At 50.4% G+C, this 26,826-nt stretch overlaps 13 protein-coding genes across 13 annotated transcripts; 7 read left to right on the plus strand and 6 right to left on the minus strand.

Annotated features, from left to right (window-relative positions):
* Nucleotides 1-214: 214 nt before the first annotated feature.
* Nucleotides 215-2,740, plus strand: PtrM4_092790 (HrpA, HrpA helicase; the record flags this gene model as incomplete). Its single annotated transcript, XM_066107014.1, has 1 exon — nt 215-2,740. The coding sequence occupies one exon, from the start codon at nt 215-217 to the stop codon at nt 2,738-2,740; it is 2,526 nt and encodes an 841-aa protein (XP_065962682.1).
* Nucleotides 2,741-2,944: 204 nt separating this feature from the next.
* Nucleotides 2,945-4,758, minus strand: PtrM4_092800 (AraJ, Arabinose efflux permease; the record flags this gene model as incomplete). Its single annotated transcript, XM_001934296.1, has 4 exons — nt 2,945-3,388; nt 3,468-3,730; nt 3,823-4,558; nt 4,618-4,758. The coding sequence occupies 4 exons, from the start codon at nt 4,756-4,758 to the stop codon at nt 2,945-2,947; spliced, it is 1,584 nt and encodes a 527-aa protein (XP_001934331.1).
* Nucleotides 4,759-5,576: 818 nt separating this feature from the next.
* On the plus strand, nt 5,577-6,951 carry PtrM4_092810 (Methyltransf-18 multi-domain protein; the record flags this gene model as incomplete). The annotated part of the gene is made up of 2 exons (XM_001934295.1): nt 5,577-5,875; nt 5,934-6,951. 2 exons carry the CDS (start codon nt 5,577-5,579, stop codon nt 6,949-6,951), a joined length of 1,317 nt encoding a protein of 438 aa, XP_001934330.1.
* Nucleotides 6,952-7,659: 708 nt separating this feature from the next.
* PtrM4_092820 (GlpF, Glycerol uptake facilitator and related permease (Major Intrinsic Protein Family)) lies at nt 7,660-8,694 on the minus strand (the record flags this gene model as incomplete). Its single annotated transcript, XM_001934294.2, has 3 exons — nt 7,660-7,874; nt 7,931-8,234; nt 8,308-8,694. The coding sequence occupies 3 exons, from the start codon at nt 8,692-8,694 to the stop codon at nt 7,660-7,662; spliced, it is 906 nt and encodes a 301-aa protein (XP_001934329.2).
* Nucleotides 8,695-9,422: 728 nt separating this feature from the next.
* On the minus strand, nt 9,423-10,214 carry PtrM4_092830 (PgpB, Membrane-associated phospholipid phosphatase; the record flags this gene model as incomplete). The annotated part of the gene is made up of 3 exons (XM_001934293.2): nt 9,423-9,880; nt 9,931-10,120; nt 10,167-10,214. The coding sequence occupies 3 exons, from the start codon at nt 10,212-10,214 to the stop codon at nt 9,423-9,425; spliced, it is 696 nt and encodes a 231-aa protein (XP_001934328.1).
* A 409-nt stretch (nt 10,215-10,623) lies between these two features.
* PtrM4_092840 (RING finger protein) lies at nt 10,624-12,018 on the plus strand (the record flags this gene model as incomplete). The annotated part of the gene is made up of 1 exon (XM_001934292.2): nt 10,624-12,018. The coding sequence occupies one exon, from the start codon at nt 10,624-10,626 to the stop codon at nt 12,016-12,018; it is 1,395 nt and encodes a 464-aa protein (XP_001934327.1).
* A 552-nt stretch (nt 12,019-12,570) lies between these two features.
* Nucleotides 12,571-13,635, plus strand: PtrM4_092850 (DUF3632 multi-domain protein; the record flags this gene model as incomplete). Its single annotated transcript, XM_001934291.1, has 1 exon — nt 12,571-13,635. The coding sequence occupies one exon, from the start codon at nt 12,571-12,573 to the stop codon at nt 13,633-13,635; it is 1,065 nt and encodes a 354-aa protein (XP_001934326.1).
* A 1,389-nt stretch (nt 13,636-15,024) lies between these two features.
* Nucleotides 15,025-15,407, plus strand: PtrM4_092860 (antifungal protein; the record flags this gene model as incomplete). Its single annotated transcript, XM_001934290.1, has 3 exons — nt 15,025-15,126; nt 15,202-15,294; nt 15,345-15,407. 3 exons carry the CDS (start codon nt 15,025-15,027, stop codon nt 15,405-15,407), a joined length of 258 nt encoding a protein of 85 aa, XP_001934325.1.
* Nucleotides 15,408-17,195: 1,788 nt separating this feature from the next.
* On the plus strand, nt 17,196-17,648 carry PtrM4_092870 (uncharacterized protein; the record flags this gene model as incomplete). The annotated part of the gene is made up of 1 exon (XM_066107015.1): nt 17,196-17,648. One exon carries the CDS (start codon nt 17,196-17,198, stop codon nt 17,646-17,648), a length of 453 nt encoding a protein of 150 aa, XP_065962683.1.
* A 1,058-nt stretch (nt 17,649-18,706) lies between these two features.
* On the minus strand, nt 18,707-20,568 carry PtrM4_092880 (uncharacterized protein; the record flags this gene model as incomplete). Its single annotated transcript, XM_066107016.1, has 3 exons — nt 18,707-19,045; nt 19,100-20,190; nt 20,352-20,568. The coding sequence occupies 3 exons, from the start codon at nt 20,566-20,568 to the stop codon at nt 18,707-18,709; spliced, it is 1,647 nt and encodes a 548-aa protein (XP_065962684.1).
* A 1,729-nt stretch (nt 20,569-22,297) lies between these two features.
* Nucleotides 22,298-22,854, plus strand: PtrM4_092890 (integral membrane protein; the record flags this gene model as incomplete). The annotated part of the gene is made up of 2 exons (XM_001934289.2): nt 22,298-22,556; nt 22,616-22,854. The coding sequence occupies 2 exons, from the start codon at nt 22,298-22,300 to the stop codon at nt 22,852-22,854; spliced, it is 498 nt and encodes a 165-aa protein (XP_001934324.2).
* A 535-nt stretch (nt 22,855-23,389) lies between these two features.
* On the minus strand, nt 23,390-23,699 carry PtrM4_092900 (uncharacterized protein; the record flags this gene model as incomplete). The annotated part of the gene is made up of 2 exons (XM_001934288.2): nt 23,390-23,596; nt 23,688-23,699. 2 exons carry the CDS (start codon nt 23,697-23,699, stop codon nt 23,390-23,392), a joined length of 219 nt encoding a protein of 72 aa, XP_001934323.2.
* A 1,557-nt stretch (nt 23,700-25,256) lies between these two features.
* On the minus strand, nt 25,257-26,284 carry PtrM4_092910 (Adk, Adenylate kinase and related kinase; the record flags this gene model as incomplete). The annotated part of the gene is made up of 4 exons (XM_066107017.1): nt 25,257-25,719; nt 25,787-25,941; nt 26,009-26,061; nt 26,125-26,284. 4 exons carry the CDS (start codon nt 26,282-26,284, stop codon nt 25,257-25,259), a joined length of 831 nt encoding a protein of 276 aa, XP_065962685.1.
* Nucleotides 26,285-26,826: the final 542 nt, after the last annotated feature.

A 26,826-nucleotide genomic window follows, 5' to 3' on the forward strand; every position in this document is an offset into this window, starting at 1 on the left:
ATTCAAAGCCTGGGCTACACAGCAAAGAAATGAGCAAGCAGGCTTCACTCCTACCAATCAACTCTCATATGCGCCTACGCCCGCCAATTTCAAACCTCGGGCTCCCGAGCAAGATCCTTTGCCCCCTGAACTCGAAACAAACACCGCGACCGATGCGACACGGAAAGCTTTTAGCGTAGTCGTTCAACGATCACCCGAAATACAGGAGTCAAGGATGCAGCTTCCCATTGTGGCGGAAGAGCAAAAGATCATGGAAGCTATACACAACCATGATGTGGTAGTGGTTTGGGGTGCCACTGGTAGCGGTAAAACCACACAAGTGCCGCAGTTCCTCCTGGAGTCTGGGTATGGAGCAGCCGATGGCCCAACACCCGGCATGATTGGTGTTACACAACCGCGACGAGTAGCCGCGGTGAGTATGGCCAAACGTGTTGGCGACGAACTCGGTGACCAGAGCTCGAAAGTGGCGTACCAAATCCGTTTCGACACCTCTACAAACGCCAAGACTGCCGTCAAGTTTATGACTGATGGTGTGCTGCTACGGGAGATTACTCAAGACTTCGTTTTGACAAAGTACTCTGCAATTGTCATTGATGAGGCTCACGAGCGCAGTGTAAACACGGACATTTTGATTGGTATGCTCAGCAGGATTGTGGATCTGCGAGCTCAGATGGCGCGGGAAGACCCGAAGAACAAGCCTCTCAAACTGGTTATCATGTCTGCCACACTACGCATATCGGACTTTACGGAGAACAAGCGCTTGTTCAGGGGTGAACCACCGCCACTTATCAAGGCAGAAGGCCGCCAATACACTGTTGTCAACCATTTTGCACGTCGCACCCAACGAGATTATGTCGACGAGATGTACCGCAAGGTATGCAGGGGACATCGCAAGCTGCCCAAAGGTGGGATGCTTATCTTCCTCACTGGTCAGAACGAGATCTCCCAGTTAGCCAAGCAATTAAAGCAAGCTTTCCCTTCTACACAAGGCAAAGATATCAAGGCTGGCAAGGTGGTCGTATCTCCGACAGAGACGCCGTTAGAAGTAGAGGACATTGAATTGGGTGCGCCAAGCCAGAATAAAACCTACGAGGACGACGACGGATCGGACTCTGAAGGCTCTGTGATTATGGGGCTCGACGACGAGGACGACAAAGAGTTTGAGATTGAAGATGAAAAGCCGGAAGAGACTGTTATGAACGTACACGTTCTACCTCTCTATTCACAATTGCCGACGAATCAGCAGTTGCGCGTCTTCGACCCACCCCCGGATGGCTCCCGGCTTATTGTGCTCGCGACGAACGTTGCTGAGACCAGTTTGACGATACCAGGGATCCGTTACGTATTTGACTGCGGAAGAGCAAAGGAAAAAAAGTATGATCTCGTTACTGGTGTGCAGAGCTTTGAGGTCGGATGGATAAGCAAAGCCAGTGCTAACCAGCGAGCTGGTCGTGCAGGTCGTACCGGTCCTGGTCACTGCTATCGTCTATACTCATCTGCGGTGTTTGAGCGCGACTTTGAAGAATATGCCGCCCCCGAGATATCAAGAACGCCACTAGAGGGGGTCGTCTTACAGCTGAAGAGTATGGGAGCGCCAGTTGTCAGCTTTCCTTTCCCAACGCCGCCGGACCGTGAAAGCTTGCAGAAAGCTGAGAACTTGCTTTCCTACCTGGGCGCATTGTCTGTAGACGGAAAAGTGACAAAGCTCGGTCATGAGCTTTCGTTATATCCTCTCAACCCGCGATTTGCCCGCATGGTCGCAATGGGCGTTGCGCAGAACCTTACAGCCGAAACCATTGCGTTGGTAGCCGCCTTGTCAGTGCCAGAACTCATTATACCAGAGAACAAACTCGGTTTGCGAGAGCCAGTCAAGGATCCTGAGGCTATCCGGACAGAACAGGATAACGTGGAAGCTGAAGAGCGATCCCGGTTGCGGAAAGCTTACAACGCCGCACAAGCAAAGATGAGCATTAATGCAAAGCAGAGCGACTGCATCAAGCTCAGCAACGCTATATGTGCTTACGCCTACGAACCCAACTCACAAGGTTTCTGCGAAGACATGTTCCTCAACGCGAAAGCTATGAATGAAGCTAGCCAGCTCCGTCATCAACTCACAAACATCGTCCGGGCACACCGACCGACAGCTATTGGGGGATACCAGGCTAAGCTTCCCGCGCCTTCGGAACGTAGTATCAATCTCCTCACTCAAATCTGCGCAGCAGGATTTATCGACCAGATCGCCATGCGCGCAGACCTCGCCCCCATACCGCCTGAGCTCCCCAGGAAACCAAAGACCGCCATCGATGTCCCTTATGTGACATTATTCTCTTCCCAATCAGAACGTTCAGACGATCCGCACGCGCAATACGTCTATTTACACCCTTCATCCATACTTGCGCGTACACCGCCAGCAAAGATGCCGGGATACATCATCTACTCGCACCTTCAGCGTGCAGCAACATCCACCATCAACGGTAGCAGGACACCGAAAACCCGCATGCACCCGTTGACGCCCGTCACGAGACCACAAATTATCAATATCGCGTTGAACACGCCGTTGCTGCAGGCTTCCAAGCCAAAGGGTAAGATTGTGGAGTTATCCAAGGACAAGCGCGAGTGCGAAGTTGAAATGAGTCTTATGGGTGAAAAGGGGAGTCAAGGTTGGGGTCTTGGTATTAGAAAAGTGGTTCAGAGGAAGGAAAGCGATGGTCGGTGGGTTATTGAGAGGATTCTTGGTTGAGAGGCGGTTTAGATATTGTGATTTGTTGAAACATGGGGGTGTTGGGGCTGCGCTTAGCCAGCGTGAAAAGGATCATCTTGGATTTCGCAAAAATAGCAAGAAAGAGTAGCAATACATTTTGAGATACCCATTCCACCCGATTCAGCCAAGCTACTCAGTTCCCTCTTCTCCCTGGGTATCTTCCTACCCAAAGAATCCACCTGCCTAATCTCTCGACACCGTAGTCTCAGCAGCAACATGCTCATTCATAAGTACCACAACCTCTTTCTCCTTCTCAACACTAGTCCTCTCCTTGCCCTTACCCTCCTCCTCACCACCAACACCGATACACTTATACCCGTTGAACCTCCTTGCCCCTAACCCTGCCGCAAACATCTCATCAATTTCCTCCAGCGTCCTATTCTTGACCTCAGGCAAGAAGAAGAAGACCCAAGCCGCAGCAACCGCACACGATGGTGCCCAAATGAAGCCGTATCTAGGACCCCAGTCCATCGCCTGGGGGTTAATAAAGTAAGGTGCCGTAAACGTCGTTAGCCACGCGCCTACGAAACCGGCGGAAGCGGCCAGACCGAAGGTATGGCTGCGGAGGCGCTGGGTGGGGAGTTCGCCGCCGGAGAGCCAGGCGTAGGTTGATATCATGCCGTTGTACTAACCACACACACCGTCGTTAGCATGAACAGTCTTCCATCAACTCCACAAAGAAAAAGAAGGGGGAGATATCACATACACTAAACATATAAATCCCCGTAAGCCCAACAGTAACTTTGCCCGTAGCCTTCGCATCCGGCGCCTTGTGATACACAAGCGCGATGATGAGTTGCAATACGCCACAGAAGAGCAGACCCGTCATGAGCAGTACACGCCTGTTACCGTAACGTACGACGATACAGGAGTTTGCGATGAAGGCGATTATGCTGATGGCGGAGAGAATGTTTGACATTGCGAAGGGGTCTTGTACTTTTGCCATTTGAAGGAAGTATGCTTTGTACGCTTTTCCCATCGTGTTAGCTTATTCATCATGACGGTGATGATGAAGAAGTTTGAAGACTTGAAGGAGGTATAGAAAGTGAACACAAACATACCAATAATAAACATCGACCCACTCGCCGCCTGCAACAGCACCGCGCCCACAGCCAACAAAGTCCTCCGTCTATCCACCTTATTCGAAAACATATCACACCATCCCACCCCCGAACTCGACTCCTTCTCCTTCTCAATCGCCGCCCTTATCGCCTCGGCCTCAGCACGCGAATCATGCCGTTGCGGTCTCAACCACTGCAGCGCCTTAACCCCCTCTTCAAACCTCCCTTGCAAAATAAGCCACCGCGGACTCTCCGGCACCCACCAAATCGTACACAAGATGATGAGCGGGAACACATATATCAACCCCAGCGGAATCAAATACGCACTCTTATCCGGTCTTTTCGCAGTCGCCCAGTCAACTATTGTCCCGATGAGTGTGCCGAACGAAACGAAGAAGTTGAAGCCGGTGAGAAATATACCGCGCAGCTCGGCGGTACTGCTTTCTTGGAGGTAGAGTTGGGAGAATGTCATGAAATAGCCGTTTGCGAGACCGATGACTAGGCGGCCGGTGTATAAGGCTGCGATGTGTTCTGTTGCCATCATTAAGATGTTCGCAATGAAACATGTTATACAGGCTGCTGCTAGACATGTCCTTCTTCCGAAACGCGTCGACGGTACACCAGCGGTGGCAGAGCTGAGGAAGGCGCCTAGGGTCATGAGGGAGGATATTAGTTGTTGGCGCTCTGGGGAGATGTTCCAGCCTGTGGGCGTTTTGTCGGTGCGGTAGCCGAAGATCTGGACGTTTGGTTAGGGATATGGGGTTCTGAAGATGGGGGCAGCGGAGATGGATGTACCTGGAGGAAGCCTTTCATAGCCTGAAGACCTCCAATCATGCCAAAGTCAAACCCATACTGAAACGGACTTAGAATCACAATCCCGCAGGCGAGGAAGAGGCGCGAGTGATCGCGCCATGTGTAATTATTGTTATCGGACATTTTGCCAACCGTGTGAAGAAGAAAAGGATGTTGGAGGCGGCATGCTGGGCCCAAGTGGCCTGTCCTTATACGGAGATGATGGCTTGCCTAGAAGGGGGGTTTTCATGCATGGGCTATTTATCCATCTGCCGAATGTTTTGTCCTTCTGCCAAGTCTACTGTGCAGGAACCTTGTGTTGTGTGACCTGTGACCCCACAGGTTGGAGCCAGTTTCCGCCCGGCTGCAGGGTGTGGCGGAGGGTTTACTTGGCAATGGGGAGGATTTGGATGTGGGGAGGGTGGTGCGGATAGGATATTAGATTGAGAAGACTTTTTCATGTGAGGTTTGGCAGGTAAATGTTTATTGTTTACTATAATACTGGCGCATGAGCTCTCGCATTATTGTCAGTGATTTCAGTGACTAAATAAGGGAAGCCCTGGGGGATTCCAGTGTTTAGCTCCAGCCAAGAAATCGAAGCTTTTCATCACGTTGTGGTACGATAATTCCGTGAACGGGTAGACAGGATATCTTGGAATAAGGCCTAAGAACTACAAGTCAGTGTGCGCTGGAGAAGCATGGGGTAGCAAGTAGTTGATGTTGGGGAAAAGTGTGGGTCAGACGGCTTCATGCGCGGGGAAAATAAAGCTTAGCTACACAGCACCTCAGATTACCAAAGGGTATAGCATCCCGTAGCCCGACGATGATAGCATCAATTGTTATTAGATAAACTTGCCAGGAAACAGCAGACGTTGTGTAGGCGTCAAATGTATGACGATATGATAGCAACGCTAGCAACACGACATCGCGACTGAGATGAACTTCCGAAACTCCCGACTGACATGCCACGCATACCGACATCGCTCCTCCGCAAAGCACATGCGATAGATTCTTTTCTGCCTGCCCTCTTCGCTCCATGCCGTGATCTCGATGCTGCGCGCAATGAGCTACGATGGCTGCGCGAACATGTTGAACATGTGGCGAAGGCGCGCCGCGCGAGGGGAAAGACGGTAGCCAAAGGTCCTCTTCTGCATCGACTAGTCAAAGAAAGAGCGTCTGGGAAGCCACTGCAGTATTTATTGGGTAGCGAGTACTTTGGCGACTTGGAGATACGCTGCAAACCTGGCGTACTGATCCCGAGGTGAGAAAGTCGCAAGAGCTCGTGGTGGGCGCATCTGTGGCTAACTTCCTGTAACTAGAGCGGACACAGCAGCTTCAGTTACACATCTCGCCGGTCTCCTCCAAAATGCGCCAAATCTCCCACCCGAACTCCGCGTCCTCGACCTCTGCACCGGCACCGGCTGTATACCCCTCCTCTTCAAATACCAGCTATCCAGCGCGCGCAACGACATAAGTCTCCGCCTCCTCGGCATCGACATCTCTCCCAAAGCCATCGGGCTAGCCGCAAAAAACCTGAGGCGACTACAAAAACACGGACAGCTCAATACCCAGGGGAACTTTGACTTTCTGCGTGCAAACGTAATGATCAACCCCTTTGTCGAGCAGACAGAAGGTATCCCATCTGTAAAAGCTGCACTAAACTATGCACTGATGCCATCATTTTGGGATATTCTCATTTCAAATCCGCCATATATATCGCCGTCGGAGTTTTGGAAGACTACTACCCGCTCGGTGCGTGGCTTTGAACCAAAACTCGCGCTTGTACCCCCGCTCAGACAACAACAGCAGACGGACGTGGACCGCGGTGACATGTTCTATCCCCGTCTACTGGAACTTGCGCGGGAAGTAGAGGCAAAAGTCGTACTGCTTGAGATTGCAGATATGCAGCAAGCGCTGCGTGTCGCCCAGCATGCACAAAAACTCCACATTTTCGACGGTGTGGAAATTTGGCGGGAGCAACCCAATGCCACTGGACCTGTCGCAACTAGCGAAGACGGTTTCACGGTTGTTGGACAAGGCAATGCTCGATCGGTGCTTTGCTGGCGCGGTCTGGGTACATCTTGGCTCGGCAAGTCTGGAACAAGCACTCCGGCCGAAGACGCAGTGCGTCTATTCCAGAGCTCCTGGGGCGCATTCCAACGTAATGATTATCAACCCCAAACCGCTGCACCGGGTGATGGTGATTTGCGGTCTTTGGAGCCGCAGTTCGATCTACAGGCGTCGTCTGGATATCGTAAAACTCCTTTTGATCGGAGAGTCGCCAGGGCGGCCGAGCTGTTGGAAAAGATGAATAGGAATGCTAGTAAATTCAAATGATGAGAAACGTATCTGAAGAAATGACGAAGCCAAAGCCGGTAGCATCCTCAACCGGTGTACACCAAATTCGAATTTGCGATTTTGGTGGAGACCTGTTGGGCGTCGTACCGGCTTTAGTTTTGTCGTTCTGAGATACCCATTTTGTTTCTTTAGTTATAGTTACTATGAAATCTATTGGAACAAGGTCCCTCTAGTAGTATGACTACTATGGATAACCGAGTGGGAGGAGGGACAAGGCGGGGTGGCTGCAACGTATTGTATTGACTATCGTGTTATTTGTCCTCCTCTCAGGCTGTTGTGGTGGATGCCATTGCCCACCGGGCAGTGCCTGCCACACCAGCACATCATGTGACCCCCAAGCACCTTCTACCTGGACTGAACCCAGATATTCTCAACAAAATCATGTATTGTAGTTGTTACTCCGTGGTTAAAGGAAGTTCTCAGAACACCAGTATCGCTTTTGTACATGTTCTTATAGATACAACTACTTCTCTAGATAATGTCTGCAATATATGTAATGAGGAAAATGACCTGCACATAAATCCCCAACGCCCATAACAGACGGTTGACGCCCCCTAAATATACATGCGAAACCGCCCATGATGACTCCCCATACTCCGGGCTATTGAAACTTTGTATACTTCAGAAAAAGACTTTTTTGCCTCGCTCCATCCGCGCGACACCTGCGGCCCCGTACAGCGCATGGCCTCAATGACTGTTGAAGTCACCTCCCGCAGAATCCTGACCAGGATTCGCCTGCTCATAGTTGAAGTACTTGACAAAGCGATAGTACAGCGCAGCGAACAAAGCCCCAAGTATGGGCCCAATCCAGTAAATCCAATGATAAACGATAAACGTCCTGGAAGCGACAGCTGGGCCAAAGCTACGGGCAGGATTGAGTGATGCACCTGTAAAGTACACGCCTGTAGAACGTTAGTTATACACGTATCGATCAAGTGGAAAAGAGGATAAAACATACCACCCATCATCGCCACAAACAGCGCCAGCCCGATTCCGATGGGGGCGATGTACGTGGACTTGCTCTTCTCGGCAGCCAGCATAAGCACGACGAAGACAAGCTCAGCCGTCATAAACGCCTCGATGAACACGCCCTGGACGATTGTCGTGCCACCCGAAAGCGAAGTATTGACGACACCAACGTCGCCCGGGAATAAGGCTTCAACCAGCGCGGCAGCACAAATCGCGCCGAGTAGCTGTGCCGGGAAGAGGAAGATCGCTCTGATAGTAGGAAGTTGACCAGCGACAACCATGCCGAAAGTAACCTGTATTTTCAAGTCAGCATCATCTTTTCATCTCGCCACACCCTTCAAGCGATCAAGATGGGAGTTTACATACCGCTGGATTAAACAACCCACCACTAATCCGAAAGAAAGCCCAACTATTAACTAACAAACTGAACCCATATACCAACGCAATAAAGATATTCTGCTGACTACTCGTCCCACCATTCTGAAGCGACCGGCCACTCGCTTGCGTGGTAATCATGAGATGACCGGAGAAAGAAAAGAACAGAAACATGAAGCTGCCGACGAACTCGCTGGAAGCGGCGACGATGTGACCTTCGAGTGTGCTAATCTTCTTTATGCTTTGGGCGGGGACATCGAAGGCAGAGGCTGTACGGGGCATGGGGCTGCGGGGTTCCTTTTGGCTTTCCAGGCTGGCGGTGCGGCGGGAGGAGATGCTGAGGTTTTGGGTGGTTGGACGGGGGCTGCGTATTGACATGGTGGATGGCTGGTTGTGAACGAGTCACGGGATATGGGGAGGGTATTGTTGTTGTATGTGTGGGTATAAAGTAGATATTTAATGGAGAGTAGATGAAGCTGGTGCAACATGTAGAAAAGGACGATGCTCAATCAATATACCTACAGCCACCTGTGGGCGATCGCGGACTGCGTCGATCAACGTTTCCTACTAGATCTCGCTAGATGGCGTCGAGAAGGGGCCATGACGACTGTGACGATGACATGCGTATTAAGGGTCCACGCCTAATCTACGCCACTGGGTGATGGCGCACAATACGTCGCCAATCATCGTCGTATACCAATTGCCATGTTTAGCCGAGTGGGGTGGGAAAACGTCGTGGTGAAGACAAATATCACAGTACGGTTTCATTATTCTGTCGACGATGTAAACTGCCACTGTGAGCGAAGGCAGCTTTGAAACACCCCACAATCGTGGTTGCTTCACGGCAGTGCATGATCCGCAGCTTAGCCAGGGGAGATGCTTGTATGATAGGTGAGATTTCCGATTGAATCCAGTGGAGTGCGCAAGAAACCGCAGTTTGTTTTAAATGGGCGCACGGGAGCTAAGTTTATCGAGAAGGTTAGGGGCTGGTTAGGTCCCAAACTTTACCGCTATCGCGGTTTCTGGTCTAAATGATGACATGTTGAGAGAAGCAGCGCCTTGTGATGATGGTGACATTTACGAGGCATGCGTATGCAATGCAAACCTCAGCTGCGCTTTTTGCCTTGGACTTGAAAAGTCTGCCGTTTCCGCCTGTCTTCCCAACGTGCCCAACCGGAATCGACCAGATCTTCTTGTATGACAAGATCTCTGACGCGCAACAACCTGAGAAGCCACGTCTCGAGCGCCCATTCAATCCAGCCAGCCCTGCGCAGATACGTGGTAAATGCGAACCAGACCAAGGCAAAGACTGCACCGGCAGCACACCCGACCATGACTTGCTTGGGTGTGTGGTAACTCAAGTATATCCGGCTGACGGCTACGGCGGCTGCGCAAACTAAGGCGAGGACCGAGAGGAGAAAACGACCACCAAGCGAGAAGGGGGTGTGGGTATCGGTAGGGTGAGGGACGTGGCGGAAGAGAAGGAAGAGGGCTAGAGTGACGGAGAAGAAGGAGACGAATTGGGCATGCGAGGAAGGCATTCCGTAACCCTTGCCATGCATTTCTGTCAACCTGTTAGTACCGTGATCCGGCAGCAGGCGGCATTGAGTATACCCCGCGGCCGCTCTTCCTTGATGTATCTCTTTAATACCCAATTGAGGGCTTCGCATGCCATTTGGCCCGCAAACATTAAGAATATCTCAATTTCACGGGTCGACCAGATCAGTGTCGCATACACGACGCATAGTCCCTGCGGAACCAGAGCGAGCCATGCGCACAGGTATGAAATGCGGTCGGCGGGATTCTACCCATGTTAGCAGTAGACAGTACAATCAAGTCATGTAACTAACATAATGCACATGCGTCAGTGAGAGCGACGCAAGCGGCGGGCCGTCCATATTGACGTGGAGGGAATGTATGTTTACTCGCCCTCCGCAGAAACGTGTAAGCTTGGAGGAAGAGAAGTCATGTGCGATGATGATGATGGCGCGTCTCCAGCCGGGGACCCTGGCGGCCTTGGCGTGGCGCGTGCCAGCATCCTCGGTGATGCGTGGATTTCTGTGTCTTCGCACAGTGTTGCTATTCACTCACAGCGACGACCTAGATGCTGAGGGCGCTGTGTAATCACAATTCAACTTTCTCGCCCACCATGGAACTGTATAAAGCATCTTCCTCGTTTGGGGTTCATAGGAGCAAATCGCCACACCCTCCCACCATTTATCACCGCGCTGGACCGCCGTGCTCTTCCCCCGCCAGTCGCCGCCACCTTTGATCCGTTTACTCTCTCGACCGCAGAACAACCCCGACATGGCCGATTTCAACACCGAAGACGAACGCATTGAAGAGCTCACTATCCTGCAATCCATCTACCCGGAGCTAGTCATTCATGATAATGACGACGATGCTTACACAGCCGCGCTTGAATTGCCTGTGGCGCCTGCGAAGCCGCTCCCTATCACTTTTCAGCCAGGCCAACACATCGAGCACTTCGCACACCTGCCACCTATTCGATTGGAGCTCGTGCTGCCTGTCGAATATCCCGTCCACGCACCACCTACCGTGAAGCACATCTCGACCTCGCCATCTTGGCTATCCGATGACCTCCAGCATCAGCTGGCCGACGAAGCGCAACTACTATGGAACGATTACGGCGGAGGCATGATGTTGTTCGCATACATCAGCTCTCTACAAGAGAAGATAGAGTCGGTATGTGGATTGACCGAGCTCACCCTGCCATCCAGCATGCGACAGGAGCTTGTAGAATACAGCCAGCGCATCGAGAAGGACCTGTTCAACAAGGAAACTTTTGACTGCGAGGTGTGTCTAGACCCCAAGAAAGGATCCGAGTGTTATCGCATGCAATGCTGTGCCCATGTTTTCTGCATCGCCTGCCTTCAGGACTACTACAACTGCTGCATAACCGAAGGCGAAGTCAGCAACGTCAAGTGCATGTCAACAGAGTGCGACGGTAATGGAAAGAAGAACCGATTATTGTCACCCAAAGAACTGCTTCAGATTCCCGTCGCACGCGACCAAGTCGAGCGATACGCGAATCTGCGACGGAAGAAGAAGATGGAAGCCGACCAAACCATCGTCTACTGCCCCCGCCAATGGTGCCAAGGTGCCATGCGAACAACCAAATATCCCAAGATCACCGATGTGAGCCTGATGGACGACGCGGAATCTGAACCAGAGGACGAAGAAAAAGATCCCGTGCCACAAGTCGTCGCTGAACCTGGATCTGAACCGGCGCCTGAAAAGCGCAAGATTGGCGTAGTAGGCATGGACCGTCTGCGAGTTTGCGAAGACTGCACTCTGGCTTTTTGTGTCGTCTGTCTAGCTTCTTGGCATGGTGACTTTGTGCGCTGCGAGCGACGCGACGCCACGCAGCTCACAGAACAGGACCAGGCGTCGCTCAACTTCATTTTGGCACATACCACGTCATGTCCAGAATGCAACGTACCTTGCGAGAAGAACCTAGGCTGCAATCACATCACCTGCCGTCAGTGCGGGGCGCACTTTTGTTATCTCTGTTCTGCATGGCTTAGCCCGGACAACCCATATTCCCATTTTGGCAACCCTGAGAACGTGTATTGCTATCGGCGCCTGTGGGAAGGAGCTGAAGGCGATGGGCAGCCTGGTGACTTGCCGCCTGCTGAGCTTTGGGAACGAGAGGCTTTGCGTATTCAGCACGAGCAGTAGCAGTATTTGACTAGTACGCGGCAGTCTAGATATCTAAAGACTAAAGCACATTCACCAGTAGTGGTAGCTTTAGTCTTTATTGCATCTCAAACATCAATCCGTTTCTCTACTCGGTTTGTTCCCACAGTCTGTTTTCTCAAGCAAGCAGTTAACGAACGATGAGTGCATCTCATTTCATATAGAGAATACATTTATTAGACAGACCCCACAGCATCCCAATGTGAAACCTTGATCATTCAACCATATGAGTCCCCACTCACTTTTCAGGAATTCGTTAGACCCGCGCCCAGGAAGCTCATCCTGTAGATGCCCCAGATGCAAGGGTACGGCGCAGTACATGAAGATAAGGCTTAACGATTGGCCTCGTTACGTAACTGCATGTCAGTGCTAGCTACCAACATCTATTCGCTGGTTAGACTGTATACCACGCAGTTCAAATCTATATCTCGGTGTCTTTTTTACTCATGTTTCCAAGTTATCATCACATCTCATTGACCTTCTCATAAAACAATTACACCTCATTGACTTTCTCAAAACACTTCCATTTTCAACATGCACCACCTGCGAGATTCCCTACTAAGCCCCGTGCCAAAAGGCCCATCGGATATCACTAAACCCGACGAGGCTGCCAACGATCGACAGGGTATACGTGACTCCATTGCTCGTGGGGAACTCGACAACGTCCGAGATGCAGCTTTTTACAATCGAACCTGGATAATCAGCGAAAGATACTGTAATGGCGACGGAGTTGACTCTCTCGAAAGCTACCTTCATTCCACCTGGTACATGTACTACCAACTCAGCCTCCACACATCTTACGAAACACATGCGCACGACCGCCTGGTCCTCGATATTGTCCGCACCCAAGGCATGGGACCTTTAACCAGACCCGTATCCGGCTACTTCGGCATTGACATCGCCCGAACAGTCGAAGGCACACTCTGGAACGACCTCCCCTTCCTAGTCACCGACATGACTGAATTCTGGACAAACGACTGCGCTATCCTATCTGCAGCCCAGCGCATGAGCTTTTCCTCTTTCCTCGCCAAATTAGCCTCAACCCGCGTCTGCAAAGACCGAGTCTGCCAAATCGCCCTCTTACTCTTCCGCTCCACCTTTGAGGAAACACGCTGTCTCTGCCCCCCAGAAGCGTCAGATGAAGTAGTATCCGACGAGGAAAACACCCGCCGCACTATGCGCGACCTCAGTCTCGCAGACCTCCTCCCCGCAGCATGCATCTGGATCAAAGAAGCCAAATACAACATCATGCAGCTGTCCGATGTAAGCTGGAACGACTGCCCCAGCACCGTCGGCCAGGGAGGCCTGAAGTTCATCGAATCGGACCTAGGGAAGCGCTCACCGACGGGCTTTACCCCCTGGCGGTGGATGTATTGGCTCAAGCGCCTCCACGAGATCAAAGAGGAAGCACAGGAAGCAAAGGAAGCCCGTCTGGTGGAATATGCAGAAGACGCTATTGAGAGAATGGCTAGTGGAGTGAAGGAACGCAATTCGGGTATTCTGCGGGCGTACAAGGATGGCGGGGAGGTGGTGCTGCAGGATAAACATTTGAGTTGTTTGGATCCAGATAGGCCGATTGAGGAGGTGGAGATTGTTTGAGATGGAGGGCCCTTGTCCTATTCCGGTCACAGTGTTGCACTGCTGAATACAAGGTTTGATTTACGTTGGGCGTGTTTTTGGTATCGAATCATCACTTGAGCTCGAAATGACCTTTGTCTTATCCCGTTCTGTGACGCAGCTGTAGTGTTCTACTTCGACCTCAAACATCCTCTTTTACGTTAGTTTGCGGGGTTTTTGTGGCTGATCATGGCTGTGAACTTGAGCTGGCCTGCCTTTCTCCTATTCCATCAAGCGGTCCTGCTGGGGTGGTTTAATTTGAATTCAAGTTCCCTGATCTACGTTAGTGGCGGGGCTTTTGTGGCTAATCATGGCTGAGAGCTTGATTGCTGACAATATATTAATGGGTTCCGGGTACCAGTACTGCGGGTTGAAATCGCCGAATGTAGGCCGCCTCGTCGCATGGAGCCGAGTTGGGTTAACTGCTCGTGAAAGTACCCCACAATGCACACTGCATGCAAGACAGACGGACATCTCGGGCGGATAAGTGCCGTTCTTTGGGGTAGATCTCCAGTGGCCTGCGTCGGGCGGCTTGGACTGTGGTGGAATTGTTGGTGTTGAGTTGAATACCTGGGTTCCGGCTTCATACCTGCTTCTTTTGGGGTTGCTAATCCCGATTTTCTTGGGACTTCACATGAGAGAGGCATTAAAAGTACACGTTGCATCCTACGTGAAGAAAGACTCCTGTTCTTCGATTACACTACAAGTCTCTGGAATGGCTACGCTTGCCGGTTTCATCTCTACAGTGTCTATGCAGCACAACTACGCTTACCTCTGACTAACAGCCTTTGGAATTTTATATTGCACATGACCACCGGTATCCATCTTTGCAAGATTCATGCAACATAAGCTTACCTGCGACGAACAGTACGGCAGTTCATATATTGCAGTGGACTACCAGTGTCCATCTTTGGGGTGATGACTGTGGGATTCAGGCTTCCCTTTGACTAACAGTTGGATGTCCCCCGCACAACAAGGCGTCCTCTTTCACCATCTTTTCAGTGCTTTTGTGGCACAGCTTACCGGTGAATGAAAGTCAGACACTTCTCATTGGACTTAATTGGAAGTCCACCTCCTGTATGGAACCTGGGATGCATGCGGTCATGCCGCGACAAAGCCGTTTCTGATTCCACTCGCGGAATGTAAACATACACAGGCAAAAGACTAAGAAATATTTTCGGGACGTAAACTTCATGTGCGGTTCCAGTGGCATGATCTATCAAGGCCCACGGCTTTCCCTATAAGAAGGGGCGTCAACAACCCCTTCTTTCAACCCCATCCCATCCGCAATACTTGCTTCTCAAAAACCGCTCTACACTTCATCTATCAATCCAATTCACCTTTAAATCACCGCTCTCAAACACCTTGACCATGCAGTTCACCACAGCCACCCTCCTCTTCCTCACCGCCATCACCGTGGTAGCATCCCCTGTTGAATCCGTCCCTGGCGACATCCGAATCAAGTTCGACGGGGTAAAGAGCCCAAACCCACTTCCAAATCCCCACCATCCACCTTAAACAAGAGTCCACCGCTAACTCCTTGCTCAGAAATGTACAAAATCCACCGATCAATGCAGTTTCACCCGCAACGGCAAGACTAGCATTTCTAAATGCTCTACTGCCACGGCTGTGAACTACAGGGTATGTTTAATTATGACTTGGGTGTTTTTGACGCTGCTGACAAGATGTAGTGCACCAAAGATAAGAACCCTTGCACCTACGATGACGTTGATGGAAAGACTCGTTGCACCTAAGTGGGCTATGGGCGGAATACTGGATATCCGCTTACCCTCATCTTTGGTACGCAAGAGGTATTGTGTGGACGTTCGAGCCTAATAGGTTGATATGAGAAGGGGGAAAGTTGTTAGTTAGGCTGGGTTGTTAGGAGATTCGAAGGGAAAGTTTGTTAGGATACGCTCGCTTTGTGGTCTATGGTGGTTACGTAGTTGTACGTAAGAAAAGAGCAGTCTTCTGCCGAACGATGCCCGTCTTGTGATCTTTCTGCGTTTTTGTTTGTATGCTGTTGTTAAACGAACATAGTTCTACAACGGGTGATGATATTATTCATTTGCTAAGTTTCTTTAAGATGACTTCGCACTCTTGTGATTTTACTCTATCCTGAATCTCCTTGTTCTCTTTAGCTTGCACAGCTAGGATGTAGTATAAAAAGCGATAAATTTGCTGCTCCTAACGTGTTCTCATTGGCATATTTATTATCATCTCTTCCAAGCTGTCTACTTACTTCTGGAAGGCTAGTGTAGCCGGAACATCGGTGATATATTGCGCTACCTAGTCGTTCTGGCACTACCAGTATCAGTGGCAATGAGGGAAGCTAGACACCAGAAAAACCTCAACGACAGCTCCTTTCATTTAATTGCAAACGCAAGCCTAAAACAGTGAGAACAAGGCTCATCTTCCTTGTGGATAGACTATTCTTTGTCGTTCAGATCTCTGCGTGCTGATGACGTGTTGATTCGCGTACTAGTTGGTGGTTGCAATATATATAGGAGTAGCTGACCCTAGGGTATTCGATGGCTTTGATCTGCGCAGGTTCAGTTGGATCGCGTCCTGCAGTGGTGATGGGCGATGGCTGTCGTTTGTTGTGTCCAGTCTTGCATTATATCATCCAATCTCGTGCACATAATACATAGGATGACAATCCTGTGCAGTGTAAGACTCCACTAGTTCCGCATTCTACGAATGACATTGCGAAGAACGATTTACAACCCACTGACTACCTAAGACCTAAGATAGTACAGCGGCGAATGCGGCCTTTTCTCATGATTGACACGCATACGGCCCGCATGATCCCATAGGAAAGCTTAAATCCAGCTCCGCATCACGATCGCGGCTGCGGATCATACCACGTAGGCAAACCACATTGCAAATCATCGCCATGAATGTACTAGCAAGATGACAGTAAGCCCTAATAAAAGAACCAACATTCTCCCCGGATGCGGACATCCGCGACAATCTAGAGAGAGAGCCAAGGAAGCCAACGCTCTTCAAAACAGGGGTAGAAGTAAGCAATATCAGAATCTCGTCGCAAACTTCGCTCTCGGGATGGAAGACATTGGATAGACGCATATTAGTTCGTAAAATATTAGCACAATAGCAGTAAGTATAGAGTTGGAAATTCCCTAATACGACAACGTTTAATCATTTTCTATAGGCGAGGAGAACAGTCTTGCGAGGATGTCAATGCGCTTGAGCCATAATACATGATCTGCGGCCTCTGCAAGATGCGATCCTTACCCAGAACCGTTAGTTGCCAACACCTTTCATTACATAAGATGTTGGGATCTGTACTCTTCGAGAACCGTTGATTGCCAACTCATTTCAACTATACAAGGCGTTGGGATCCGCGCTCTTTGGATCCAATCCTTCTACCACAGGGTTCTTTACAAAATTCTCATCCTCGCTTGCTCTACACGCTAATCCTACTCGTTCAACCAAGCAACATCTCAGTACGCAACTCTTCTATTTATATCGCCTAATGTAGACTTTAATCTTGCATGAAAGCTAATGTTGGTATTGCAGCAATGGTTATTACCATCTTCCAATCTGTCCTAGTGGGACTTTCGGCTCTATCCTGCATCACTCTACCTGTCAATAGCTTTGCTTTTGATCCGGCATCAACATTAGCAAAACGAGAAACTTGCCTGTCCAAGTACGCCACCGCTCCAGCTGGCACTCAATACCTCGGACTCGTGACCCTCAGTATTCCATCAGAACAAGGAGTAACTAATAAACTCAACAACAAGTGGGGTGAACAAGAGGTTGAAACGTCGATAAGTTTGACGGGAGACAGCCCCCCCAAAGCGTCTGTTCAATTCCAAGCTTCGGTTAACAACGGAGGGTCCTTGTTTATCAAACCTGTTTCCCACCCGGGTGCACCGTTGATGGTTGATCGGGCCGGCAGTTGCACAAATACCTACGAGCCTTATGTTCTGCCTTCGCAGATCTCATTTCAATTCTATCTCCTCCCTAAATAAACGCAGTAAGTCGTGGTATCTTCTTGTTTACAATTATGAGACGTTAACGACTTTACAGCTCTGTGCTCATCATTTTGACCCCTATTCGCTATACGCTTGAATTTGGTACATAATCGTCGCTATTGGCCCACACACTCCTTATTAGACATCCTGTTGCAGTACAATGCAGTCAATTAAAGTGTAACCGCGCGAGGCAGTCATCAGAGTATATTGTGTTCTGTTGTTGTTGTGCTGTCATGGCCACCTTATATGTAGCCATAATCAGGGTCTATTTACATGACGTATCTCTGATGCTGGTGAGGGGAGAAGGTGCTCATGGAGGGGAGGGAGGAGCGCCAGGACAACGCACGTGACATGCGCAATACCCTTGCCTCACAAACCGCAACACATCCAGTTGGGGCCTCGGAAAATTATGTTGGGCCTGTATAAAGCTAAATTATGTAGAAGGTTTAGAACTGTAATCGAGACCTACCTATGACGACATGTTCATCGAATTTATTTCACTGGTCATCTCCTACGATTTCTTTACTGGTTGACCTGATCGTCGCGAACGAACCATGTTCAAGCTACCTATGTACTCTGAGCATTTCCGGATCTTTGGCCAACATACAAAATTGCCATAATCCCGAACATGCCAATATTATATCAAAAGCCATGTAGAAATATAGGATACTTGCTTTGTTAGTCACGCGCCACGGCAGTGCCAGCATTCACACTGGAATGAGTCGATCAGTAATCTACGACATCTACTCGGACAACGACCTTGAGTAGAACACTTTAGCTTTGCACGTGATTTTCAGAGAAGAAATAAGTTTCTTCGTATATATTTGAGAGGATGGTGGATGTGAAATGGCAATTGGGGTGGGGCGAGTGGGTGAGTTCAGTGCTTACCCCGCAGCTTGGAATGGCTTAGTTACCATGTCCGTGCGCGTTTTGGCCATGTTCGAGTTTTGGCCACCCCAACAACATGAAGATACCAGAAAAATGAGGCTGTATCACCAGCAACAATAGCTATTAATGCGAAATCTTGTGGAGTTGTAGTAATTATATCATTGCGATTAACTTGTGCTACTTGTATTTACTTGGTAGCTTAGTTTTGCGGCCAAGGCGGGTGGTACGCGCTGGGCGGCTGATGCAGCCTCCTCAGCTTGAACATGAGATGGAACAACAACGGCACGTTTCTGACGCTTTCTAGGTAGCTTAGAGGCTTGTGAGGCCTTGCGCTTACCCTTTTGGGACAGTTGTATAGCTTTTTCAGCGTCGCGAGTTGCTTTCTGGCGCTCCTTTTCAGCCTCCTTAGCGGCTCTCTCCTTCTCCCTCACTTCCTTGAGCCTCTCTTTCTCAACACGCTTCTCCTGAGCTTGATGAAGCCTGTACAACCGAGCTTGCTCCTTCATCTGAGATCTCTCAGCTTTCTGAAGTTGTTCCTGTTGTTTTTGTTGTTGTCGAACTGCTTCATCGTCCCGAGCCCGATGGACCTTACGAGGAGACCAAAGAAGAGCACCACCATAATACTCATGGTTGTTGTTGACGTTTAGAGTATAGCTCTTCTTCCTATGTCTCTTTTTCACCAAAAGAGCCTCCTTGAGGTCCCTGTTTTCACTGCTTAGGATACTAAGTTGAGCTGAGATATGGTGGAGACTTCGGTAAATCTTCTTTGTATCCTTTGCGTCCTTATCTCGCACTTGACGAGATATAAGAGTCTTGATTTTAAGCCAGTCTTCTGCACTAAGCACAGAAGTTGAGCTTTCATCTGAGCTTGATGCCTCTTTGCGGAATCTTCGGAGTATAACCTCAGCGTTAGGTGGGTGTATCCCAGTTGCTTCAAACGACTTCATGATAGTTTGAGGTTTAAAAGCAGCAGCCCAGGCACTCCAAAAGAGAGGAAAGAAGTCTCCTTTCGTTACTGGGATAAGCCCCTGGCTTCTATAAAGGTGGGATGAAAGCTCAGTTGAGTAGGCAGTCGAGAGAGGCTTGAACATCCCAACATCAAGCGGCTGAAGCGTATGGGTTGCATGAGGAGGAAACACGAGTAACAGGATCTTGTGGTCATTGCAGTAGTTGATAAAATCCATAGTTACGTGGGATCCATGGCCGTCAAGGAGTAGTAATCGGTATCCTGAGCGAGCTTTCCATCTAGTCTCTCTCTCAAAAACCTCCTTAAGCCAGGCAAGTCCTATATCGTTGTTTGTCCAGCCAGAAGGGGATGAGCCGATGAAGACTTGGTGCTTTTCTTTGTTGATTGCGTCCGTCCAGCTCGATTGTAGGGCTCCAGCAGCTGACTGGAAGATGAGCGCTGGCGATAGAGCTGTACCATCCGAACAGATACAGGCTAGCACCGTCACCCACTCTCTAGAGCCATCCTGAACAGCAGCTGTAATCCCTTTTCGATCGTATATCCTCTTGTCGAAGACCCTTTTCGATCTCCCAGTTACCCCAATCATGAAGCCCTTTTCATCCATATTGAAGATGTGGGAGGGCTCTACATTGTACTCCTTCATCTTACTGTGTAACAGCTCGAAGTATAAGCTGTACTTAGCTCCTGAATCAGCCTTGTGGCGATTGCGGTCCATCCCGGTCTGCCAGCGTGAGATGAGATGGGTTGGGTTTCTGTTGATGAAGCGAGTAACCCAGCTTTCTGAAACCTCCCTACCAGCCAAAGACGACGCAAGGGAGCGTATTATTGCTCGTGTAGGGGCGTACGTCGCTCAGTAAGCGTCGTAATATGCTTTAACAGTTCGGTTTCTTGGTGTGGGTGAAGGATTCTATGGGCGAGCGTATGCGGCTGGTTTTGGCCCTGGTGTCTTCGAGCTAGCGTACGGCGACCTACACCATGTCTTTTTGCGACTTCTGAGTACGAGAATGGTGCACCTGATGCGCGCGATTCGATTTCTTCAATCGCTTTTTGAATCGGATCCATGGTGGTGGAGTTATGACGTGTTCTGTATAGGTGATTGTTGTGTTGGGGTGGCCAAAACGCGAACGTGGCCAAAACGCGCACGGACATGGTATGTAATCACAACCCGCGATTGGGTGCCCATGGCAAACAGCCTGCGTGGCCACGAAAGATGAGCCTTCTGATTCCATACATAGGTACTCAAGTCTGTAGGAAGATGATGCATTATTTTTCTTCAAATTGGTATCTCGTTCTTGCATATCCATAGTTCTGGAGGTCGACAAAAGCCAAGCCCGAGTGAAGTAAGCCTGGTAAGCAGTCTGGGCATATTCTCACTGCCGGGCGCGACTCAGCCGTAGAAACGCGTCACCTGGTACGTTCACGGGAAACACACCGCCAGTCGGCATTGGTATACCATAACAAAAGGCTTATGTAGATCTGTCTGGCGATCTTTTGAAGGCGAGTGGGAGCAAGGCATTCTTCTACCGCGATTGGAACAACAATGTGCGGAGAGAAGGAGAGAGATCTTGGCGAGCGTATGACTACGGCCATCGTGGTATACCCAGGTAGGGTAAGGTCTGGATTTTCTATGACGCATGTCGAAACAGGTTCTGATCGCTGGACAACACTCTGATCGAGACACGCGTCGTTCGGCGGTTCGAAGTAAACAACAAGCTGATGAAACACCCGCCTGTGCATGCAAACAGCGAGTAATACATACCATATACGAAACATCAGGCATGAGAAAGATCTTTTCTGCAATGCAGCGTGTTCGCGAGAGCCAGCTGTCCAACGAAGCCTGTCAATTTTGGGCTTGATAAGAGACATGGAGCATGATGCGTCAACTGACTAGACAGGGTACAGTACCGACAGTGCCAGCAAACAATCATCATCAATCTTTACTTCGTTTGAGAAGTGGAATAATCACGCCGACGATGTCATGAGGATCGGGACCTTGTGCTCGTGGGGTGCATTCATCGTCTATGGCCAACTGTTACGACACTGACAACTACAACAGCTACTGAGATCGATTTGTGAAACCTGTACAACCGCACCGCTGGTAAAGACAGCTATCTTGAACAAGCGTTCTGTTGAAACAAGCTCGCGGTCAAGACTCGTAAAAATCCAATGAGCTTCGACTCGAACCATTACCTAGACTAGACCATGAAAACTTGCCACAACACCAAAAACAGCGGATACCAGCGTTCACGATATCGGCCACCGCAAGTTTCACTTCCCATCAGGGCAATCTCGTATTACGCAAAGCGCCACACTCGAGTGCGCCACGCGTCCCAGCAGGGATTCCAGCGGGCAAGATACGAGAATCTCACAGCCCAGCAAAGACTCCCACCAGTGCGAGCCCGAACTCAGCCCCAGCAAAGCCGCCGAAACCCAAAGATCATCACCCGATATGCAGGTAGACTACACTCGACACACGACCAGAACTACAAGAATACATGCGTGGCCGCCAAGGCCCAGGGAGTAAGACCCCGTGGCTGTGGTTGTAAGTTTTCTTGGCTACAACGATTGCGACGCAACGGCCGTGGCTGACGTCTCTCATGACCGTGGCGGTATGCAATGCAGGATACATGGTTTCCAAGGGTATATATATACGCCGTTGGTATGCAGGAACAAGTCATACACAAACACAACAGTCCATCACTCCGTTCGCTTTCCTCTATATTACCATCGAGGAAGCCGCTCCAACATATCAATCGCTCAAGAGTCACACACATACTTTTCCACCGCCAACATGATTTTCACACGCATCATCTCCCTCGTCCTCCGCACCGCCCAATGGGTCTTCGCCGTTATTGTCCTCGGCCTAACCGCATACTTCATCTCGCAAAACCAAGATGAGAAGAAGGGTCGCCGCTGGCGATGGGATGACTGGGACGAGCCTATGGGTCGTTTGATCTTCGCTATTGTCTGGTCTTCTCTCTCCGTCATCTTCGCCATTGTCTGGTCCATCCCCACCACCACTAGCATCACGGGTTTCGTTTCCGACATAGGTACGTCGATACCCTCCCTTGTTTTCACACGAAAACATCCAGCTAACATACTACAACAGTCTTCACAGGCGGCTGGGCAGCAGTCTTTGGCCTCCTCGTCATGTACTACAACGACACCGACTGCGGTGATGAGTGGGACTGGGGCCGTATGTCTTTCAGCCGCAGGAACTCTTGCGGACAGTGGCGGGCGGCTCAGGCATTTGCATTTTTGAGCATGATTGTGTGGCTGGCTACTGCTGTGTTGGGTGCCTTTACCACGATGCGCCTCAAACGCCGTGCTAGGGCAGCTGCTGTGTAAGTTGTTAGATACTTCTGTCCTTGTCTGCGAGGAACAATTTGCTGATTCGATGGATTTTAGTAAGAACACCAATGCTTAAATGATGCATGAGTGTAAGGCGAGGATGAGGGTTGCAAGGTGGGGGTTTGATGATGACGGGGTTGCGGTTTGCGCGATAGGCTGCACGTCATCATGTGCTTGGATGTTTTGGCAACGACTGGGATGATAACAGAACGTATTTTGTCATGACTTGCAAGCGGGCGTTTATGCGGACGGGAATGAATATAGTATGATAATGTCACTCCTTCATGATCTACTGCGTTCACTCATACATCTACGTGACTTCCTCCACCCCAGCCCTCCACCATGTACTATATGTATATGCCCATCCCTCCAAATAAAAAACAAGATGCCCAAAACGCCACGCCAAATGCAATAAAAACGGCACATGAATCCCTACATGCCATGCGGTACCCCATCTCTTATCCCATATGCCATATAAAGCATAACCCGGCCCTCTTCGCTACCCTCCCAGCCCATCTCTCACACGATGACGCTACCCCAACCAAACCCACCAAAACAGCAGTATAACCGCAGCAAAAAACCCCACCCAAACCTTCCACCCAACGCCCGTCTTCTGCGCCATAACGAGCATCCGATTCATAGTGCCCTTGATCTTATATCTCGAGTTCTCAAACTGGTCGTTCATCTTCTCCGCTAGCGTAGTCGAAGTGCGGATTTCGTCGCCGATGAGGTGTGTTAGCTGTTTCGGTGTTAGCCCTTGCAACCAAAACCCAACCCAGGAGAAGCCTTTGAAAGGGAAAAGGAAATGTAGAAGTAGGGAGAGTACATACATCCTTCAACATCCGAACCTTACCCGTCAAAACACCAACATGCTCATCGTTCTGACTCTCCAACTCATCCAACACAGCCGCCGAGTACTGGCCCCTCGAATTGGGTGTCGCCGACCTAAACGTCGCTCCTTGCCCCCCATCATATGCACCCCCTTCTCCTCCGCGGTCATCGTAACTCCTCCTCCTGTCAAATTCGCCCCCTCCGACGCCATACCCACTCCCACTGCCACCAGGGTATAAACTCGCTGCACTACCGGATCTAGGATAAGCGGGTGAACTGGGCGCTGTGTAGCCGTACGAGGTGTAGGGGCTTGAGGCAGCGCCGGGCCGCGGCTTGTGCTTTGTTTTTGAGGGCGAGGCGCTGCGGTTGTATGTGCTGAAGAGGTCGGCGCGGTCGTCGGGGCGGGAGAATCGTGAGGACATTTTGTGGTGGGTGGGTGGGTGACCGTGGATGTGAAGGATAGGGTTGTACGTGGGATTGGCTTGGTAGGGCTGGCTGGTGGGATGCAGCCTCGGGGATGTGGGATGATGATGCGGTCAGAGCGCGATATTCGTATTTCGTATTTCCCGTAGCGACTTGCGCTCTGTATCTTGTCTTTGCGCGCGTTCTCGTCGTCCCTGTCGTCGTTCTTTGTAGGCGCGTCTTCTCTCCGGGCAGTAGGTACTCCTTTCCCTCTGTCGTCCCCTGAATTCTCTTTAAACTCCTTTCTCGTAATTCTTTCTCTTCGCAGCACAATTGTTTTTCCTATGCGTAGAAGCGTAAACGTAGCGACTCGAGAAAAAAAAAGTGTCTGTAAAAAGAGAGGGTACAGTAGATGTTGTCGCGAAAGTCCAAAGTTCTAGCACCGGCTTCAAGGTAGGCACTAACGCCGGTCGGTACGCGCGCTAACTATGGCTACCGACTTTCACACTGAACAAAGGTATTGAGGTTTATGATGCGCGCGACGGCGGCGGGTAGTGGCAGATGAAGAGACTACAATTGTGAGAAGAAATGTACGATTTACATTACAAGTTCTGCCTAAAAATATAGCGTATAGGACCATTTGCTACACAAGATAACACGTATGTGGAGACGAACAAGTGAGGCCAACTATACACTTTAGGCATGTCACGCAGTCAGAAAACCTCGGTTCAGCTACCCAGCACAGTATTCAGGGCAGCCAACTTCATCACCAGAAAAGAGAGCGAAAACACGTAAATTTCTTCCTCGGTAGCAAAGCCCGGAATATTGGTCAGTTTTAATATGTCTGAAATATCAAAGATACCACTGCCACCAGAATTTCACCGAACCACCCTATGCATCTGTGTGTACAAGTACAAGGAACCCATTGTTGTAATACATATGTGCATTTTCTCTTTTTCTCTCTCTCCGTCGACAAGCGTAGACCGTTCGCCCGGATTTCCAAACAAGATATGGTTGAGAAGCCGAAAGAGAGAAAGATCCCGCAGTAGTCTGCTTATCTGGTTGGGGAGGTAAAAAATATCCGTGACTCGTAGCAAATCCGTTGAACAATGCATATCTTCCCAGGTCGCTACCTCAACGCCGCTTTCCCAATCATCGGGCGTATTCTAGTTCTTGAGGCCAATCTTATTCAGCAAACTCCCCGACCTTCCAGCGACCATAGCCTTGTCGTCAAAGATCTTAAGCAAGCTCTTCCACACCTGACCCGGTTCTTGGCTAGCATCGATCGGCTTCCAGATACCCGTCTTCTGGTAGTACGCCACAACCGGCGCAGTCTGAGCGTGGTAAGTCGAGAGGCGCTTCTTCAGCGTCTCGGCGTTGTCGTCGGAGCGCTGGATGAGCGGCTCACCCGTTACATCGTCCGTCATGGGTGCCTTTGGCGGGTTGAAAATCTTGTGGTACGAGCGGCCGGAAGCGGGGTGGACGAGGCGGCCAGTGATACGCGAGACGAGGAGGCCGTCGTCGATTTGGAGTTCGACGGCGTGCTGGAGGGGCTTCTTGGTAGCGGCGAGCATGCCGTCGAGCTTCTCCGCTTGGGTGACTGTTCGGGGAAAGCCGTCGAGGATGAAGCTATACAGACGGCGGTGTCAGCATACCCACCCAGAAGGAGACATAGACTAAAGAGAATAAAACGTACCCCTTGGCGCACTCCTGGTTGTTCTCAAGCTCCGTCTTAATCATGTTGACCATGATCTCGTCGCTAACCAGACCGCCCGCATCCATAATCTTCTTTGCTTCCCGTCCCAGCGGTGTCTTCGCAGCAACTTGGGCGCGTAGCATGTCTCCGGTGGCCTAAATCCCCAGTCAGCCCCTCATCCACCACAGCCGTTGACTACGGTTGGAAATTCATGGTACGTACGAGATGGCAGGCGCAGAACTTCTCCTTGATCCGCGGCGCTTGCGTGCCCTTGCCTATCCCTCGTTAGCAAAATGAATGCCACCAATGCCACCCTCGTTCAGCGCAAACCAACTCACCAGCACCCGGAGGACCCATCAAGATCATGCGCACGCTCTCAGTCGCCGCTGCAACCCCGCCATGGCCTGCTAATCTGCTCTCTAGCTCCGCGATGCGCTGCTCGAGGCGCTTGACATCGTTCTTCAGGTCATCGACGCTGGAATCCGCCATAGGAGCCATTGCGCCTTTCGGTGTTCAGAAAAAAAACTTGCGAGGGGAAAGAAGGGTCTGTAGAGAGTGCGAGGTAAAGATGATGCGCTCGCCGCTCAGAATGGGACACTGGGAGTCACGCAATGGCAATGGAAGAAGCCGCGATTATGGGTGAGGTGGACGAGCTACCCTCAGTTGCTGCTTCTCGGTTGTTGGTAGGCCCGAGCTTGGAAAATGGCGTCCCTTCCGCCCGATCCTCAGTGTGCTGCACGCTTTAACCTTGGCCCGAATGATGTCACGCTCAACAACGTTGCTGCATGTTGCTGCTAGCACTCCTTGTAACCGAAGACATACCGTGGCTTGTTATTGATAGCTCTCCGATATTATATCCAGGACAAGTTGCAGTGCTCATTGCCTCAGTGTTAGTTGGCAGCGAACATGCGGGGTCATAAAGGTCCTTGCACCGCACTACCGGCATAGTATCCGAGTGGTATTGCGAGGAAACCGGAAACTATAATCGCTAACATTGAAATACATGTTGAGTGGTGAAATATCTGTGCCAGCGATATCGA

Source organism: Pyrenophora tritici-repentis, chromosome 4, assembly GCF_003171515.1.
Source record: "Pyrenophora tritici-repentis strain M4 chromosome 4, whole genome shotgun sequence".
NCBI classification, from domain to species: domain Eukaryota; kingdom Fungi; phylum Ascomycota; class Dothideomycetes; order Pleosporales; family Pleosporaceae; genus Pyrenophora; species Pyrenophora tritici-repentis.